Source organism: Vicia villosa, linkage group LG6, assembly GCF_029867415.1.
Source record: "Vicia villosa cultivar HV-30 ecotype Madison, WI linkage group LG6, Vvil1.0, whole genome shotgun sequence".
Lineage (NCBI taxonomy): Eukaryota > Viridiplantae > Streptophyta > Magnoliopsida > Fabales > Fabaceae > Vicia > Vicia villosa.
The window spans coordinates 152,469,477-152,485,934 of NC_081185.1; the positions used below are offsets into that span (position 1 = coordinate 152,469,477).

The 16,458-nt window shown below is 32.1% G+C and overlaps 1 protein-coding gene across 3 annotated transcripts; it reads right to left on the bottom strand.

Moving 5' to 3' along the window:
- Positions 1-1,222: 1,222 nt before the first annotated feature.
- On the bottom strand, positions 1,223-5,001 carry LOC131610541 (uncharacterized). Of its 3 annotated transcripts, XM_058882513.1 has the most exons (5): positions 4,767-5,001; positions 3,960-4,493; positions 2,811-3,917; positions 1,745-2,714; positions 1,223-1,625 (listed from the first exon to the last, which is right to left on the bottom strand). In XM_058882513.1, exons 2-5 carry the CDS (start codon positions 4,491-4,493, stop codon positions 1,369-1,371), a joined length of 2,868 nt encoding a protein of 955 aa, XP_058738496.1. In that variant the 5' UTR covers positions 4,767-5,001; the 3' UTR covers positions 1,223-1,368. The 3 variants fall into 3 exon arrangements, with proteins under 3 accessions (XP_058738496.1, XP_058738494.1, XP_058738495.1); XM_058882511.1 differs by having other exon boundaries at positions 2,811-4,493; XM_058882512.1 differs by lacking the exon at positions 4,767-5,001 and having other exon boundaries at positions 2,811-4,698.
- Positions 5,002-16,458: the final 11,457 nt, after the last annotated feature.

Consider the following 16,458-nt stretch of genomic DNA (forward strand, 5'->3'; position numbering starts at 1 on the left):
AGCACCACATACATGCATGTCTTTATTTTGTTAGTGTCATATACTCCTACTTAATAGTTTGATGTACCAACGGCATTTTGGTGAGTGTGTAAGAGATTGGGTAGAATTCTCTTGACAAATTTACAGAAAATGAAGAAGTTAGAAGTAATAGTATATAGTATTAAATTATATTTAATCCTCTCTCATAAAGGAACGGAGGTTGTACTTATTTTAGAAATATGCTAATCATTCCTCTCTTTATCCTAAGTTAAGTCATCAAAATGGCGTTGAATAAAAAAAGTGTAAATTTTAAACCAAAACAAAAATGACTAAAAGATAGACAAGACTATAGTTTTATTAAAATATTCTTATAATATATTAATATTTATAATTATCATAAATATAACCTGAAATGTATTGAACTTAAAATAATGCAAGTAATATTGATTAAAATATATAATTAAAAAATAATAATATATTAATTTTATATTTATTATAAATATAAACTAAAATATTATATTTGTTAGTGTCCAAATATCATATATGTTTTATAAAATATGAATGAATATTGGTTTTATTAATAAAAATATGTGAGTTGGATTATGTTACTTAGAGAATGTTGGATTGACTTATATATTTATTATATTTTATTTGTTATAACTCATTTCAATTTTTCTTTTTTATCATCTTTAATTTTTATCAATTACTTTTTGATTTGTATTTTATGTATTATATTATTTTATTGAGATATAAATCAATTCTACTAAATTTAATTTATTAAAATCAATTATACTAAGCTTAATTCTATCACCAGCCCATCCAAACTGACCTTTAATCATCATTACCATCTTGCTGATTAAAATGTATACATTTTGTAAATTTATAGATTTTCTCAATCTCTAGAAGATCAATGAGATTTAAATCAACCCTTTTGTAAGCTATGAGCTGTATTAGTATAATTGTATTTTTACGTATTGGACCACTTTTCGTTTAGGATGAGCAATTTATTCTTGAGAATTATATAACGCCGAAAATAAATGCTAATTGATGGGGTCATAGTAGCTGTACATGACATCAAATGCAGGAGAACGAGTTTGAATTAGCAACATCCCAATAGACAAATTGATAAAAAAAAATAAGAAGAAATTGTAACTAAGATTTTTAACATTATGAATCATTCTTCCTTATCTTCTGTATAACAGTATAAGCAACAGTGCCAAAATAAACAAAATGAAGTTTAGAATGAACACATAATGCGTCTTTCTTTGAAATGTTAGTAAATCATGTCAATGTATGCATGAACAAGTAAATAATAAATTCTTCTCCTAACTTAATTCCTAAGAGAAAAAAAAAGGTGTGCCTCTTTCGACACATTTAAGAATATTTTGTCTAAATTCCTAATCTTAACCACTGTGAAGACATTCTAGTGTCCAAAATCCTTTTAACCACATCTCCTACAAAAGAATCAAAACAAGAGGAGCAGCAACCTTTCATCATACTCGTTTGTCCGCCAGCAATTAATTCAATGTGGGGACAGACCGATGGTGGAGGCGCCATACAAACCTCGCTCGTCTTGTGCTCGAGTCCACAAGCAGCGAGTATCGTATGTGTAGAACTCTTTGCAATGTCTTTGAATGTACTATAATCTGAATCAATACATAAAAAACATGTTAAAAGAATTCAAATTCAAATTCAAATAGTATGAACAAAAAGCAAAACAAATGAATAACAAACCATGATAAATAAATGATAGAAGAAGAATTACCCAAATCGGCATCTTCAGACAATCTCTTGAGTTGGCTTTTAACCATTGACTGCACCTGCTCCTTTACAATGTGCAAGTTATCTTCTTCTATGATAGTCGGAGGAATACTACACTCGGTGACAATGTTTGATCTGCTGCTGAACGGGTGGATTGGTTCAATATCTGATAAGGTGCGTGTCCCTGAAAATCCAGGCCATATAACCGCATTCATAGCCACGTTGGAAAACATGGTTGAATCCTGAACCACTGACCTTATTGAATTGCTTATTGTTGTGGAGAAGTGATCTCCATTCTGCATTAATGGAGAGATGTTGTTGCCTAATCTCTCCTCAAAAAATGTGTGATAGGATGTTCCTACATCCTGTGTCCTTGTATATGGAGAAGTAGGTTCCCTATTTTGATCAATTTCAGAGCTATGCAAGTTACTTATTGTACTGGTAGCTGAAACACCGTTAACTCTGCCGGTTGTATAAGTCATTCTATCCATTGATCGTAGCTGCTGAATTTGACGGTGTATCCGTCGTCTCTCTGATACAGTTGGCGCCCCGCCACCAGACATCGGAGAAGCGCCTTCGGCACTTCTGCCCGAAAATCTAGAGGATGAAAGATGCCCAAACCCTTGACCAAAAGATGTATAGGGTGATGACATCAGGTTCAGGTCTATAGTTTCTCGTATATGGACAGGCGATGGTCTAGAAGGCTGGCTTTGGGTAGTAACTCTTATATCAGCACTGCGTTCTTGAGCTTGGGAGTTTAAAGATGCCAAAGCAACTGGTCTACAACCATCACAGTACCAATTACCTTCCGGTACTTCTCGCCCCAAACCAACACAATAAGTGTGTGCGGGAGAATCACATATATCACAGAGTAGCATGAGGCCGTCATCTCCACCGAGATTGCACTCTGAACAAATAACGGACTCGTATGGATCAATGTAACTCCTGAGTTCTTCTTCAGTTGGCTGATAAACCTGGATGTAAAATCAAAACATTTCCATAAGAATCAACCAATTGAATAGCAAAACCACAAGAAAAAAGTCACTATATTCCAAGTGAAATTCAAATACCTGATCACGTTCGGGCACTTGTATCACTGCTTCTTGAGCTGTTGTTGATCGTGTGGGCTTACTGATTGTTTTGAATCTCTGCTTACACAGAGGGCAGCGAGATTCAACCTTTGACCACTCCATAATGCAAGCAAAGCAAAAGTAGTGAGTGCAGCTGTTTAGTATTCCCCTTACTCTTCTTTTATTTTCCTCGGACAGACAAATTCCACAGACCTGCTTTGTCACCTCAATTTTTAACTCCTCAACTTTTTCCTTACCCTTTCTTCCTTGAGATTCCTCTATCTTTTCCTTACCCTTCTGTGCTGGAGGCTTCCGTTGCTGATGCAGATCTTCATGTATTTCAACCTCTTCATTTTTCATTCGAAGAGAAGCTCTCCTCAAGTTCCTTCTTATATTTCCGCACAACTCCATGGCTTCTCTCACCTGTTCTTTTTCTTCTTCGGAGATAGTAAACTCATAATCAGATAGTCTAGTCTCACAATCTGAACCAGAATTGGCGTCTTCAACGAGAACCCTTCTCCTTTTCTGGCCTGATTTCTTTCTGCTATTTGTTCTGATGGCGGGGCCATTATCAAAAAAATCGTCTGCATCATCATCACACTTTACTTTCCTCCTCGATCCTCCACTCTTTCCTCTTCTCTTTCTTTTGGGCTTCTTGGAAACTCTAGAGCCACTCCTTTTTCGACCTCTGCTAGAAGTTGCAGATACCCTTTTCTTCAAAGTCCTCTTCTTGCCCATTTTAATACCATTGTTTTTCTTCGTTATACCCCTCGTTTCTTCTTCCTCCTCATCGGTGTAATCTTCTTCCGTCGGGATAAATTCCTCATCTTCATAATTTAAATCCTCCTTTTGCTTCTTCCTTCCCCTTCTTTCTTCTTCCAACGGTATAAGTTCCTCATCTTCATCATTGAAATCCTCCTTTTTCTTCTTCCTGCCGCTTCTTTCTTCTTCTGTCGGTATAAATTCTTCATCTTCATAACTAAAATCCTTTTTTTTCTTCTTCCCGCCCCTTCTTTCTTCTTCCTCCTCATCCGTGTAATCTTCTTCCTCCGGTATAAATTCGTCATCATCATAATTGAAATCCTCATCCTCATCATTTCCATCTACCTCTTCTACTTCTTTTTCTTCTTCTTCTTCTTCGTATTCTACCTCTTCCACTTCTTTTTCTTCTTCTTCTTCTTCATATTCTACCTCTTCCACTTCTTTTTCTTCTTCTTCCTCTTCTTCGTATTCTACCTCTTCAACTTCTTTTTCTTCTTCTTCATCCTCCTCTTCTTCTCCATCATAATCATCATCATCTTCTTCTTCTACCTCTTCTTCTTCATCTTCTTCTTCTTCTTCCTCCTCATCTAGTTCTTCTGCATATTCAATTCTCCGTCTCTTCCGCGCGGTTTTACTCACATTCTTCCCCTGACGCCTCACACCCGTTTTACCCCTCGATCCCTTAAATTTCGTCACCCGTCGAAACCCCTCCTCCTCCACATCCTCATCTTCTATAAAACCATCAAAACTCTCAGCCGCACATCCATCTAAAGAAAAACAATCATCCTCAGCACAATCAGACACATTCCCCGCATCATCCGAAACCACATAATCCTCATCGGAATCATCCGAACCACCCCCCTTTGACCTAACCCTTTTCCTTAAACCACCTTTGCTACTAACCTTCCCTCCCTTTACCATCTGTTCAACACAAAAAAAACAAAACCCCAAATCACCAATTTATCAAAACCACAATCAAATTCATTTCATCATCCTAATTCCTTTCATCTTATATTCATTTCAAATGAGGTAACAAAGATCTGATTCATCAATTTGCATATAATAACCACAATCAATAAAATCAACAAAATCAACAAAATAAAAACGAAGAATCAGCAATTGGTTGAATCATAAACGGTTACAGATCAAAAAAAGGAAAAAGATAAGATTGAGATTAAGATGAGAATCTTATACCTGAGAGAGAGAGAAAGAGGAAGAACAAAGCGAAGCACAAAGGATCGAAATTCCAGAAAAAGTTTCTTGGGGCAGTTTCTTTAACGGTTTGGGTTTAATAATTAATTAATATTTAAGTATGCATTTTCTTTTTCTTTCAAATTCGAGAGAGAGAAAGAGAAAGAAACACATTCAGATTTTTCATTCGCTTCTTGAGAGAGAAAGTTCAAATGGAGTTCGCAATTTTGCGATGAGACCTGTGTGTAGGGTACAAGATGAATTACTATAATACCCCTCGGAGGACGTTACCTTGCGGTTATAAGATTGAGGTTGGCTTGTTTATGTGATTAGTCTTCGGCATATAAGACAATGTAAAACAACCATTTTTATGTTTCAAGTTAGTGTTTCATGAATTAAATAAGATGAATTTTATTTTGATTCTTTAGTTGATATATGAGATAAATTATAAATCAGTTCAATACGATAATTAAATATTTTATTCATTTATATAATGTTATAATATATATTTTAAATTATGAAAAATTAAATGGTAAAAATGAGCTTAAAGATAGTGCATTGTCAGTGTAATTTTTTTTACACATTCAGTACATCACAACCCTTAAAAATAAATACTTTATATATGATTAAGAAAAAGTCAAACATTTATAAAAATTAACGGTTTGGATTTTACTAACAGTGTAAAACTGCTTTACACTGTCGATGTAATTAAATCCTCGTAAAAATAGGTTGAGATTGAAAATATGTATGAAAATTGTTTTTAAAATAAATTTAATATAATTTTTTACATAGGTAGGTTTTTTTTTTTATTTACACTTACATTACATTACATGTATCATATTTTAATTTAATCAAGCTAACATAAACATTAAATATTTGCACAACATTTATTTTACTAAAAATTATTTTATAGAAGTGATTACTAAGACAAAGAATAAAAATATATTAAAGGGACTTCAATTATATAGTCGATTTTATTTATAAAAAACAAAATAAATAAATTTTGGAAAATATTTAAAATTAATCTTATTAATTTTAAATATTATACTTAATTTGTTCATTTGAATATAATAAATTTAAAATTTAAAAATAATTTAAATTAATACAAATTTAGTTTTAGATTTATATATATATACATATATATATATATATATATATATATATATATATATATATATATATATATATATATATATATATATATATATATATATATATAGTATTATTTTCATTTATTTAATTTATATATGTTTTATTTTTTTAGTCACCTCAAACACAATAGTGGATCCATCTCAGACGTGTGACATCCAACACACAGAGGGGACCCACGCGCCAAGGCCAATTCTGCCATTTCGAAACCACATCATGCTTTTAGTGGGTCTTCATACAAAATTAGGTCAATTTTTAATTCTTGTCCAATATAATAAGTTGTGCCTAGCATTGCTATATACACCTTAATCGTTCTCATAGTAAATTTGGGTTTGGAAACCATCACACGATACAACATTCGACATTTTGAACTGCCAGTAAGTAAGGCAAATGGAAATAACCTATGTGTTATGGATGAGAGTGTTACTCAAGAAGATGAAATTGTTCGTGAAACTCCCATTGAATGGGAGTCTGCTACATAAATTGTCTCGTGTTCATGACTTACTTTGTCACCTCCATCAACTTGACTTGTTATGTTAGGTTTAAAAGAAGTCATTGTGCTTTCCTGGAATATTCGGGGAGCCTGTTATAATAAGGCTAAAAGACACATGATGGATTTGATTAGAAAACACTCTTCAACGTTCTTAATCACTATGGAAAGACACATTGGTTTTCATAAGACCAATTCCTTCTAGGATAGAGTTGTATATGCGAGTGTTCACTACGTGGATGCACGTGGTTAATTATGGGGAATTTTGGTGTTAAAGCAGAACGGTAGTAACATTGTAGATTTCGTGCATGATGTCTTTAAGGATACAATTACAGTCAAGTTATCATTGGGAACTTCCTCTTGATATGTAACTGTAATTTATGCTAGCCTCGTGTACACTTGTCGTCTTGACCTGTGGCTCCACCTCATTGACCGGAGGAACACTGTTGATGGTCATTGGATGTTGACTAGAGACTTAAACACCATCATGCATCCAAGTGAACAAAAATGAAGCAATTTTAATCATTATAGGGCAGCTTCTTTATTGAATATCATTAATAAATGTAGTTTAGTTGAAGTATACATGACTAGTTGGAAATCCATTTGGAATAGGCCTTGTATCGGTGATCGGATGGTATATCGCAAGTTGGATTGGGCCTTTCCAAAGTAGTTTTTGCCCGTTAAAGAGACAATTGATAATATCATTATCCTCCAAGAAGCAATTAATTCGATGCGTAAATCTAAAAAGAAAAAAGCTGACATGGTGTTCAAAATAGATCTTGAAAGGCCTATGATCATGTTAATTGGGATTTATTAGAATTTTGTTTGAAGCGGAACATATTTCCTACCATTATTATAAAGTTGATCATGCACTGTGTAACTAGCTCATCCATGTCAATTCTTTGGAATGGGAGACAACTACCGAATTTTGTTTCGACTAGAAGATTACGCTAAGGTGACCCCCTTTCACCCTACCTATTTTTTATTTGCATGGAATTCTTTTCACACACAATAATCAGGGCAATCGAGGAAGGCAATTGAAAACCTGCCAAGTTATATCAAAATGGATCTTCTCTATCACTTTTTTGTGCTGATGATGTCCTTCTTTTTGCGAAGGTTTCTAACTCTCAGGTAGGGATCATTTCTGATACCTTAAATAATTTTTTCCATGTTTTATGACCTTAAAGTGAATATTGCTAAATCAAAGGTGTTATTCTCCGCTACCAATAAGAGGATTAAAATGGATTTAATTTTCCCAAGCATAGATGCAAATTATCTTTCTAAGGGGACAAATATTAGACACGATGTTGGGACAACTAGTCTAACTGATTTAAGATAGATAATGTTCTGGACTGGGCCAAAATTCGTCCCAGTCTGCTTTCGGCCCACTTGGCCTTGGAGGCCCAAACCATCCCTAAGTCCATAAAGGGCAAGCAGTGCTCGGTTCCTCGAAGACCCAGCGACATTGTATCTAGTGCCCGACATAAGGTGCTCCCCACGAGCATCTCACCAGACGAGAACCTAACTCCTCGTTTTGAACCAAGCATACTAAGCGCGCTCCCCGCGAGCACCCTCTACACCGAGGACCCTACTCCTCGTGGTCTTATGCCGAGGACCTTCCTCCTTGAAGGGTTATTTCACATCCAACCCCCCAAATAATGCGGAGTCCACGTAGTCCCTAAAAGACCGCGTCTCCCTTAAACTTCGGAGTGGTTGACCAGGACGGAGGGCACTCACGCACCTCCGATATTTCCGCCTATGAAACCTGGCAGTCTCCTAATTGGGCTTGGACATCCAGTTCAAGTAGCGAGATCTTAGCCCAGCGCTGGGGGATATAAATACCCTCTTTCACTAAAGGGTAAGGTATTCATTTCTCTTCTAACCTTTAGCGTGTACTTGCACTCTGATTGCTCGTCTTCTCACTTTAGCATCAGAGTACCTTGCAGGTACACCCCCCTCCACTTCACAGAAGATCCAGTTCCGTGCAGGCCTTGAAGATCCATCTGATCAGGTACGATCAGATAATAAATTTATCGGACGTATGTCAAACACGATGTCATGGAGATTGTACAGCATAAAACCAATTTTACTATCAAGTTATAACAAATTAACTTATAGAAGATGATGAAGCAAAATAGCATAAAAGAACACAAGAAATTGCTAACCCAGTTTGGTGAAACTATGCCTAAGTCTGAAGGGTACTCTATCCAAGGAATGAAATTCAATACTTCTAATTAGTATAATTAGTCTTATAGGAACACCAACCCCATGATGTTAAATTCCTCTTCCTAATCCTAGTTACTTTCTATTTAGGACTCCCTCTAAATATAAGAACTCCTTTCACTTTCTCTCAATCACTAATCCCAAGTGATCAACTTAATCATTAACACAATGATTGTTAAATTTACAACTCAACTAAGACAAACCAACAACTATGCCAAGTTACTAAAGCAATAGTGTGGTGTATAACAAATACTTTGTTCTCAAGCTTATAGAATTAGCGTCTTGGAACAAAGTTTTACAACTCAACTAACAAACCAAATTGTATGCCTTTTGGTTTCTAATTTAATTTTGTCCAAAATAATAGCAAATATTTTTGAATTTGATTTTCTCCATAATAATCTCCAACAAAAGGTATGATTTGTTATTAATTCAAATTCAAATTTAAATCTCCATTTAAATCTGATTTGATCTTTACATCTGTCAAACCAATCACACAAACACATTGTTTAAATATAAAAACAAATCTGATTGAATCTCAACTAGAATTTTGCTCCAAAAATGTAACAATATTGGTCAGTAGAACCAGGGCCAAATGATGCACACATGCTGGAACATCGTGTTCCACATGTGTCCCTTCTACACTAAAACTGCAACAATATTAGCCTTTTGACAGAGACTAGATGTTATAGTACACATGATGGAACATCATGTTCCACATGTTGCGCTAGAACATCCAAAAAAACTCTCTTCATATAAATCTTCTTCTTAGAGTAAATCTTGGACCTCAAGTTCTGTTAAGCACTTTAGAAGAACCTTGGACTGAGTAAATCTTCTTAGAAACAAACACAATTACACTCAGATTTCTTCATGAAATTTAGCTAATAAACTAAGGTCAGATGCTGGAATGTCTTGTTCCACATGTTGCCTCTGCACAACCTACATTTTTTTACATATGTTGTTTTACCTAATGCAGCCAATCAAAAGGAACTACCACGGGTATCAAGAGAACTCTTAATCTATAGAAGTACTTGGGTTTCTTTATATTGCATGGTCATATTCAACGCAAGGACTTTGAGTTCCTAGAGGAGAAAATCAGTCAGAGGTTATCATCTTAGTAACATAAATTATTAAACAAGGTTGTTCATTTGACTCTAGTTAGGTCTGTCCTGAAGTTCATTCCAAATTTATATGTAAGTGACTTGGCTACCTCAGCCAACTTGTGGTTTTATTGATAGGATGACTAGGAATTTTTTATGGAAAGAAAATTCAAACTCTAGTGTGCAGCTCATTGTCTGAAATAAAATCAGTAAGTCCAAAAAGATGGGTGGTATTAGGATCCAGAAAGCAAGAGAGGTCAATACATCTATGTTGGGTAAGCTATTTTGTGATCTCTCCCGAGATTGTGATTTCCTTTGGGTCCAAGTTTTGAATCATAAGTACATCAATGAGAAAGAATTCCTTAATATGAAAAAGAAATCGGGATCAGTTACATGAAATGTAATTATTAAAGCTATCTCAACTCTTAAAGATGAATTTGAATTTAGATTGGAGGGATGACAACTCCTCTTTTTGGTTTTCAATTTGGTTTGGGATAGGGAAATTAGCGGAGCGGGTTCTTTATGTAGATATCGACAATCTAGAAATGCCTTTACTTGGATGGAAATTAGAACTTTAATTTATTATATATGAATATTCCCACTATTGTTTGTGACCGCCTGGAAGCGCTTTCTATTTGTTTGAATTCTCTGGTTCCTGATCGATAAACCTGGAAAGGCAATTTAGACAGTACATATACTGCCCAAGATTGTTATAACTAGCTCAACAGACTTGAATTTTTTAAGAATACAACAGACAATCACTCTTGGAAGTGGGTGTGGCATATTCCTGCTTCTAAGAAGGTAAAATTCTTCCTTTGGAAGATTTTACATAATTCCATTTCTACAAGATCAATATTGTGTCATCGTGGTATGATCTAGACGAATCTTTATCCTATATGCAATCAGAACGCTGAGACGACTCTACACTGCTTTTGGAAATCTATTAGCTTTTTGGACCTACTATTCTTCCAAGGGGATATTTTATATGTTTGGATTAGATATGGAATTAATGGTGGCTCTATCTTTTTGGCCGCTTGATGGTGGTTATGGCACGCTAGAAACAAACTGTGTCTTGCGAATGAAGTGGTATTTTCATATACTTTGAAACTCATCATAGTGAACTATGCTAATCTTTTAGCCAAATATTTTCTCAAGCATATTATGTCTCATCCAACGAGAACAATCACGTGGAATGCACACAAAGTTAGTAATATGATTTTGAATATTGACGACAATAGCCTCGATAATCGCGACGTCTCAGGTTTTGGTGGATTGATTCAAAATGCTAATGGTGCTTGGGTTTACGGTTTTGCGGGTAATATTTCTAATTCTAACATTCTTCATGGTGAGTTGATGGCGCTATATCATGGTTTGCGTATGGTCTGGCAACATGGCATCAAAGGTCTAATGTGTTATTTTGACTCCAACTCTGCTATCAAGCTTATCTCATAGTCTATTAATGCTTGACATCACTATGACGATTCTTCACAACATTTAAGGATTTCTCTAGGGAATAACGAGTTCAAATATTTTATACTCTTAGGAAAGAGAATGTGTATTAGTATTTTACAGAGCCTCCTGTTAGAATCATCACTCTTTTATTATAGCTGATACTAGTGAGACTTTATTTTTTAGATAATTTCCTAATATATTTTTTTTACCTTTTCTTTTTCCACTATAAAAAAAACAATAATCTATTAGCATGCACTCATAATATACTATTGTTTTATAAATATTTAATATTTTATAATTAATATTGTAGTGTGACGTGGTGCATATAAGCAATTACTATTCTTAATCTACAACGATATTTTATAACATTTACGAATTTTAAAATTCATTGGTATAATTATTAAACAAAAACTTATATACATGATTATAACTTATTTTCGTTTGACTAAGTAGATAATGTTTTTGGTCCGTGAAATATCATTAAAAAATTTCACAAGGTTGAGCCTTTTTTTTTTTTTTTTGTTGACAAATTAAGCCATTTTTTAATAACACATTTATGTAACTATAGATTCACTAATCACTATTCTAGCGTAAAATCTAAGTTTATAATATGTGTGATTTTTTTATTGCATATTATTTCTACAATGTTCAAGTTAACTTCTATTTTGGTTGGTAATTTTTTTTACGGGAAATGTCATTACTGTCAATCAAGTTAGAATATTAGGTCAAGTATTTAACTAATCAATTATATATAATTAATAATTTATAAAATGTTTTTAAAATAAGTTGTAATATTATTAGTAAATATTAATTATTAATTAATTGTTTGATAAAGTTATGTTCCGAAATAGACTACGATAAGTTGACCTATTTTGCTAGGTCTAATGAGAGATTAATTTTTTTCTATAGGCGAAATGATAATAACCACTAAAAACTCACTACATATATATATATATATATATATATATATATATATATATATATATATATATATATATATATATATATATATATATATATATATATATATATATATATATATATATATATATATATATATATATATATATATATATATATATAAGACGACTCAAGTGAGAACACTTGGTTATTATGAGAAATGAGAACAATGAATCACGACCATTAAATTTTGATTTTGTTGATTTTAATGGACTAGATTGGTTTTTATTTCTATTTTGATTTAAAATAAATATTAAGGATCATAGAAAAAGAAACCAATCCAATCCATTAAAATCAACAAAATCAAAATTTAATGGTCGTGATTCATTGTTCTCATTTCTTATAATAACCAAGTGCTCACCTGAGTCGTCCCCTATATATATATATATATATATATATATATATATATATATATATATATATATATATATATATATATATATATATATATATATATATATATAACCGTGAATACTAAGCTTTAAACTCTAATGATGACGTCCAACCTAGCATTGTCGAGTTTTACTAGTTAAACTAAGATTTGTAGATGCCTAATGAGCGATATTTATCTTTAGTTTTTAGTTATTAAATTGTAGTTTCATTAGACAACTAACTTTGTGAGTGAAAACCTAGATGATAATGAGTGTAATCGTAATCTTATACACACACTCTCTTACTAGTTACTTTTGTATTTCTAAAGATACACACAATTAAAGACATTATTTTATTGTAGAACATGAATTGAGTAGTGTATGGATGATGACCATTGTAGAAAGGTTAGCACTTATATACGAATGACAATCAGAATTATCATAAGTAGACATACCACGAGATGTAGGATATCATCGAATTTATACCACTAATTGAGATATAGGCGATGCTTTTTCAGTGTAATACATCAGTATGAACATTCATATGTGTGCTAGTTGAATAGACACCTGACACCTCTTATTGGATTGGATCTTTGTGTTTGGCTAGTTTTGGTCGGTCGCTTGATCAGTGTGAATAGGTTGAAGAAAACTCTAGGAAGAGGAAAAGTTCAATTGAGAATCGAGTATGAGTTGGTGGCCTTAGGAACATGGGCATTAAATGCCTACCATGTCATTGAAACATTACTTCGAGGGAGGCTTCCATGTGGAACCATGCACATAGAGTACACAGACATCGCCCTTAGGGCACTTGAGTTCCATTATAAAATCAAAGTCTCATTTGGGTTGTTGATCATGACCTTTCATGCTCAATTATTTATCCGTCATTGATCTCGCTGCCTTTGGTGGCCTATGAATTGTTGTGAGTGAAGGAAATTGCTCTTGTTACCCTTCTTTTTTCGAAGTGATATAGCTTTCTTTGATTCCTTTGCGATTGCAATGATACTTGTTGTAACATTTATTTGTTATTTGCTCTTCGTCCCTAGTTGCAAAGTGATTCTTGGATTTATCGTGATTCTACTCTCTCCACATTGCAAGACATATTAAACATTTAGGACCCGTTTGGTGCGCAGGATAAGAGACAGGATATGATATTTGTATCATATCCTATCTTAATCCAGTGTTTGCTGACACAACATGATAGTATAAGTTAATCCTGAAATTTATCATATCATGTCTCACTAGTTCAAAATGTTACCCCTATAAAATATAATTTAAAATAAAAAATTAAATATGACAAAATATAAATAAAAATTAAGTTGATATTAAATTAAAAATATTAATAAATAATTTTTAAAAGCTATGTATAATTGTCATAATAAGGATCATTTTTTAACTTTATAAAATATAAAAAATTAGAATATTTAAAAGTAAAATAATTATTTAAATTTAAAAAATATGAATAATAATTTTATTTTTTTATTAAATTAAATATATGATTTTTGCAAGGGTAATTTTGTCATTTATATATATACCCTTGGAAAACAATTATATATTTTTTAAATTATTTTGTAAAATATTTTAAATTGATAATAAAAAGTAATATTTTTCTATAATTAAAAAACTCATTGACATTATTAAGTAAATAATTTCAATTTTTCTTAAAAAAGATCATAATAATTCTAGTATATATCTATAACAATATATATATTAGATAAAGAAAATAAAATTATATATGTAAATGATAAAATTACCCTTGCAAGAACATATATTTAATTTGATAAAAAATAAAATTACTATTCATATTTTTAAAATTTTAATAATTATTTTATATTTAAATATTCTAATTTTTTATATTTTATAAAGTTAAAAAAATTATCCTTATGACAATTATACATAGATTTTAAAAATTATTTATTAATATTTTTAATTTAATATCAAATTGATTTTTACTAATAGTCATTTTTAATTTTTAATTTTAAATTATATTTTATAGGGGTAAATTAGTAAATCATTTTCTTATCCTATCCTTCCGGATTCTAACCAAGCTCATATTAAAGATAACAATTTGAACTAGTGAGACTGAATATGATAAGTTTCAGGATTAACTTATCTTATCATGTTGTGTTAGCAAACACTCGATTCGGATAGGATATGATACAAATATCATATCTTGTCTCTTATCCTGTGCACCAAACGGACCCTAAATATTTAATATGTCTTGAAAGGTGGAGAGAGTAGAATCACGATAAATCCAAGAATCACTTTGCAACTAGGGACGAAGAGAAAATAATAAATAAATATTACAACAGGTATCATTGCAATCGAAAAAGGAATCAAAGAAAGCTATATCACTTCGAAAAAAGAAGGGTAAAAAGAGCAATTGCCTCACTCACAATAATTCACAGGCCACCTAAGGTAGCGAGATCAATGAAGGATGAATAATTGAGCATGAAAGGTCACGATCAACAACCCAAATGAGACTTTCATTCTATAATGGAACTCGAGTGCCCTAAGGGCGATGTATGTGTACTCTATATGACTATATGCATGGTTCCACGTGGAAGCCTCCCTCGAAGTAATGTTCCAATGACATGATAGGCATTTAATTTCCATGTTCCTAATGCCCATGTTTCAATGACATGATAGGCATTTATCCTTTTAAAGATGAACAAGTATTATGTAGGGGGTTCGAACCCGCACCCCTATTTTTAATGTTCTTGCATAGCTACCAACTTGATTTAATGGGACAGATTAATACAAATTTAATTTTAAGTTTAATTTTAAATTTATATTTTATGATATATGTATTTTATCTTTTATCTATGTTTTATTTTGTTTGGTTCACCTCAAACACGAATACACGATATTCTATTAACATGCAATTAAAATATATTATTGTTTCATAAATATTCATGTTTCATAGTTAATAACTTAATATTGTAATCTGATACGTTTATATTTATATGTAATTAGTATTTTTAAATTTACATGGATATTCTATGAATTTATGAATTTTGAAACTCATTAATTATGCTATTATACAAAAGTCCTGTTTGTTACAACATATTTTTGAACTTGCAACTTATAACTTATAAGTTTATTTGATAATAGTCTTTTCATTACAAGTTTATAATTTATTTTACTAACTTATAACTTATATTCCAGACGTTATTTCAAATAGTGTTTTAGTTTATAGCTTATCATTTTTCTTTTACTTATATTCTTATTATTTTAATTAAAATTCACTTTTATCCTTTATAATTTATTTTAATTTAAAATAAAACAATTATGTATTAAATGCAAAGAATATTTAAAAATTATGTCATTTTACATTTATCAGCTAGTTGAACCGCTATTTTTACCAAATACTCTGATTAGTTTATCTGCTATTATTCCCCAGCCATCAGCTACAAGCTATAAGCTGTCAGTCATCAACTATCAGCCATAGGGTATTGATCTAGAGGGTGATCAGAATCAGAAAGTGGGCTAGAGACATAACTTTCATAAAAACTAAGAATTATATGTAAAACCAAACTATGTTCTAACATGATCTTCTTCCACGGGGTCTTCCTCTTCTTTAACTTCCTTTTCTTTGATGCCTCTGGAGCATCCTTAAGCTCCAAAGCTTCAAAAACCGTGCTTTCTTCAAATGGCTTGATCTCTTCTTGCCTCTGCTCAATGCATTACTTCACTACCTCAGTTTCCTTGACCAAGGTAGTCTCTAAAGTGATTGAGGTCTTGTAGTTTCCAGGTGAAGTACTCATTTTGGATTTAGAAGAAGTTGAAAGATGATTTGTGTGGTTTGAAAATGAGGAGGTCCACTTTATAATGGCCCGTTGGAATATTAATCATGTTGCGTGTGAATGCATTTGCCTTTTAGATGTTTTGCATGATGTCAAAACTAGGATCGATTTAGCTTTTTTGTACATTGAACGTGTCTTTGAGTATATATG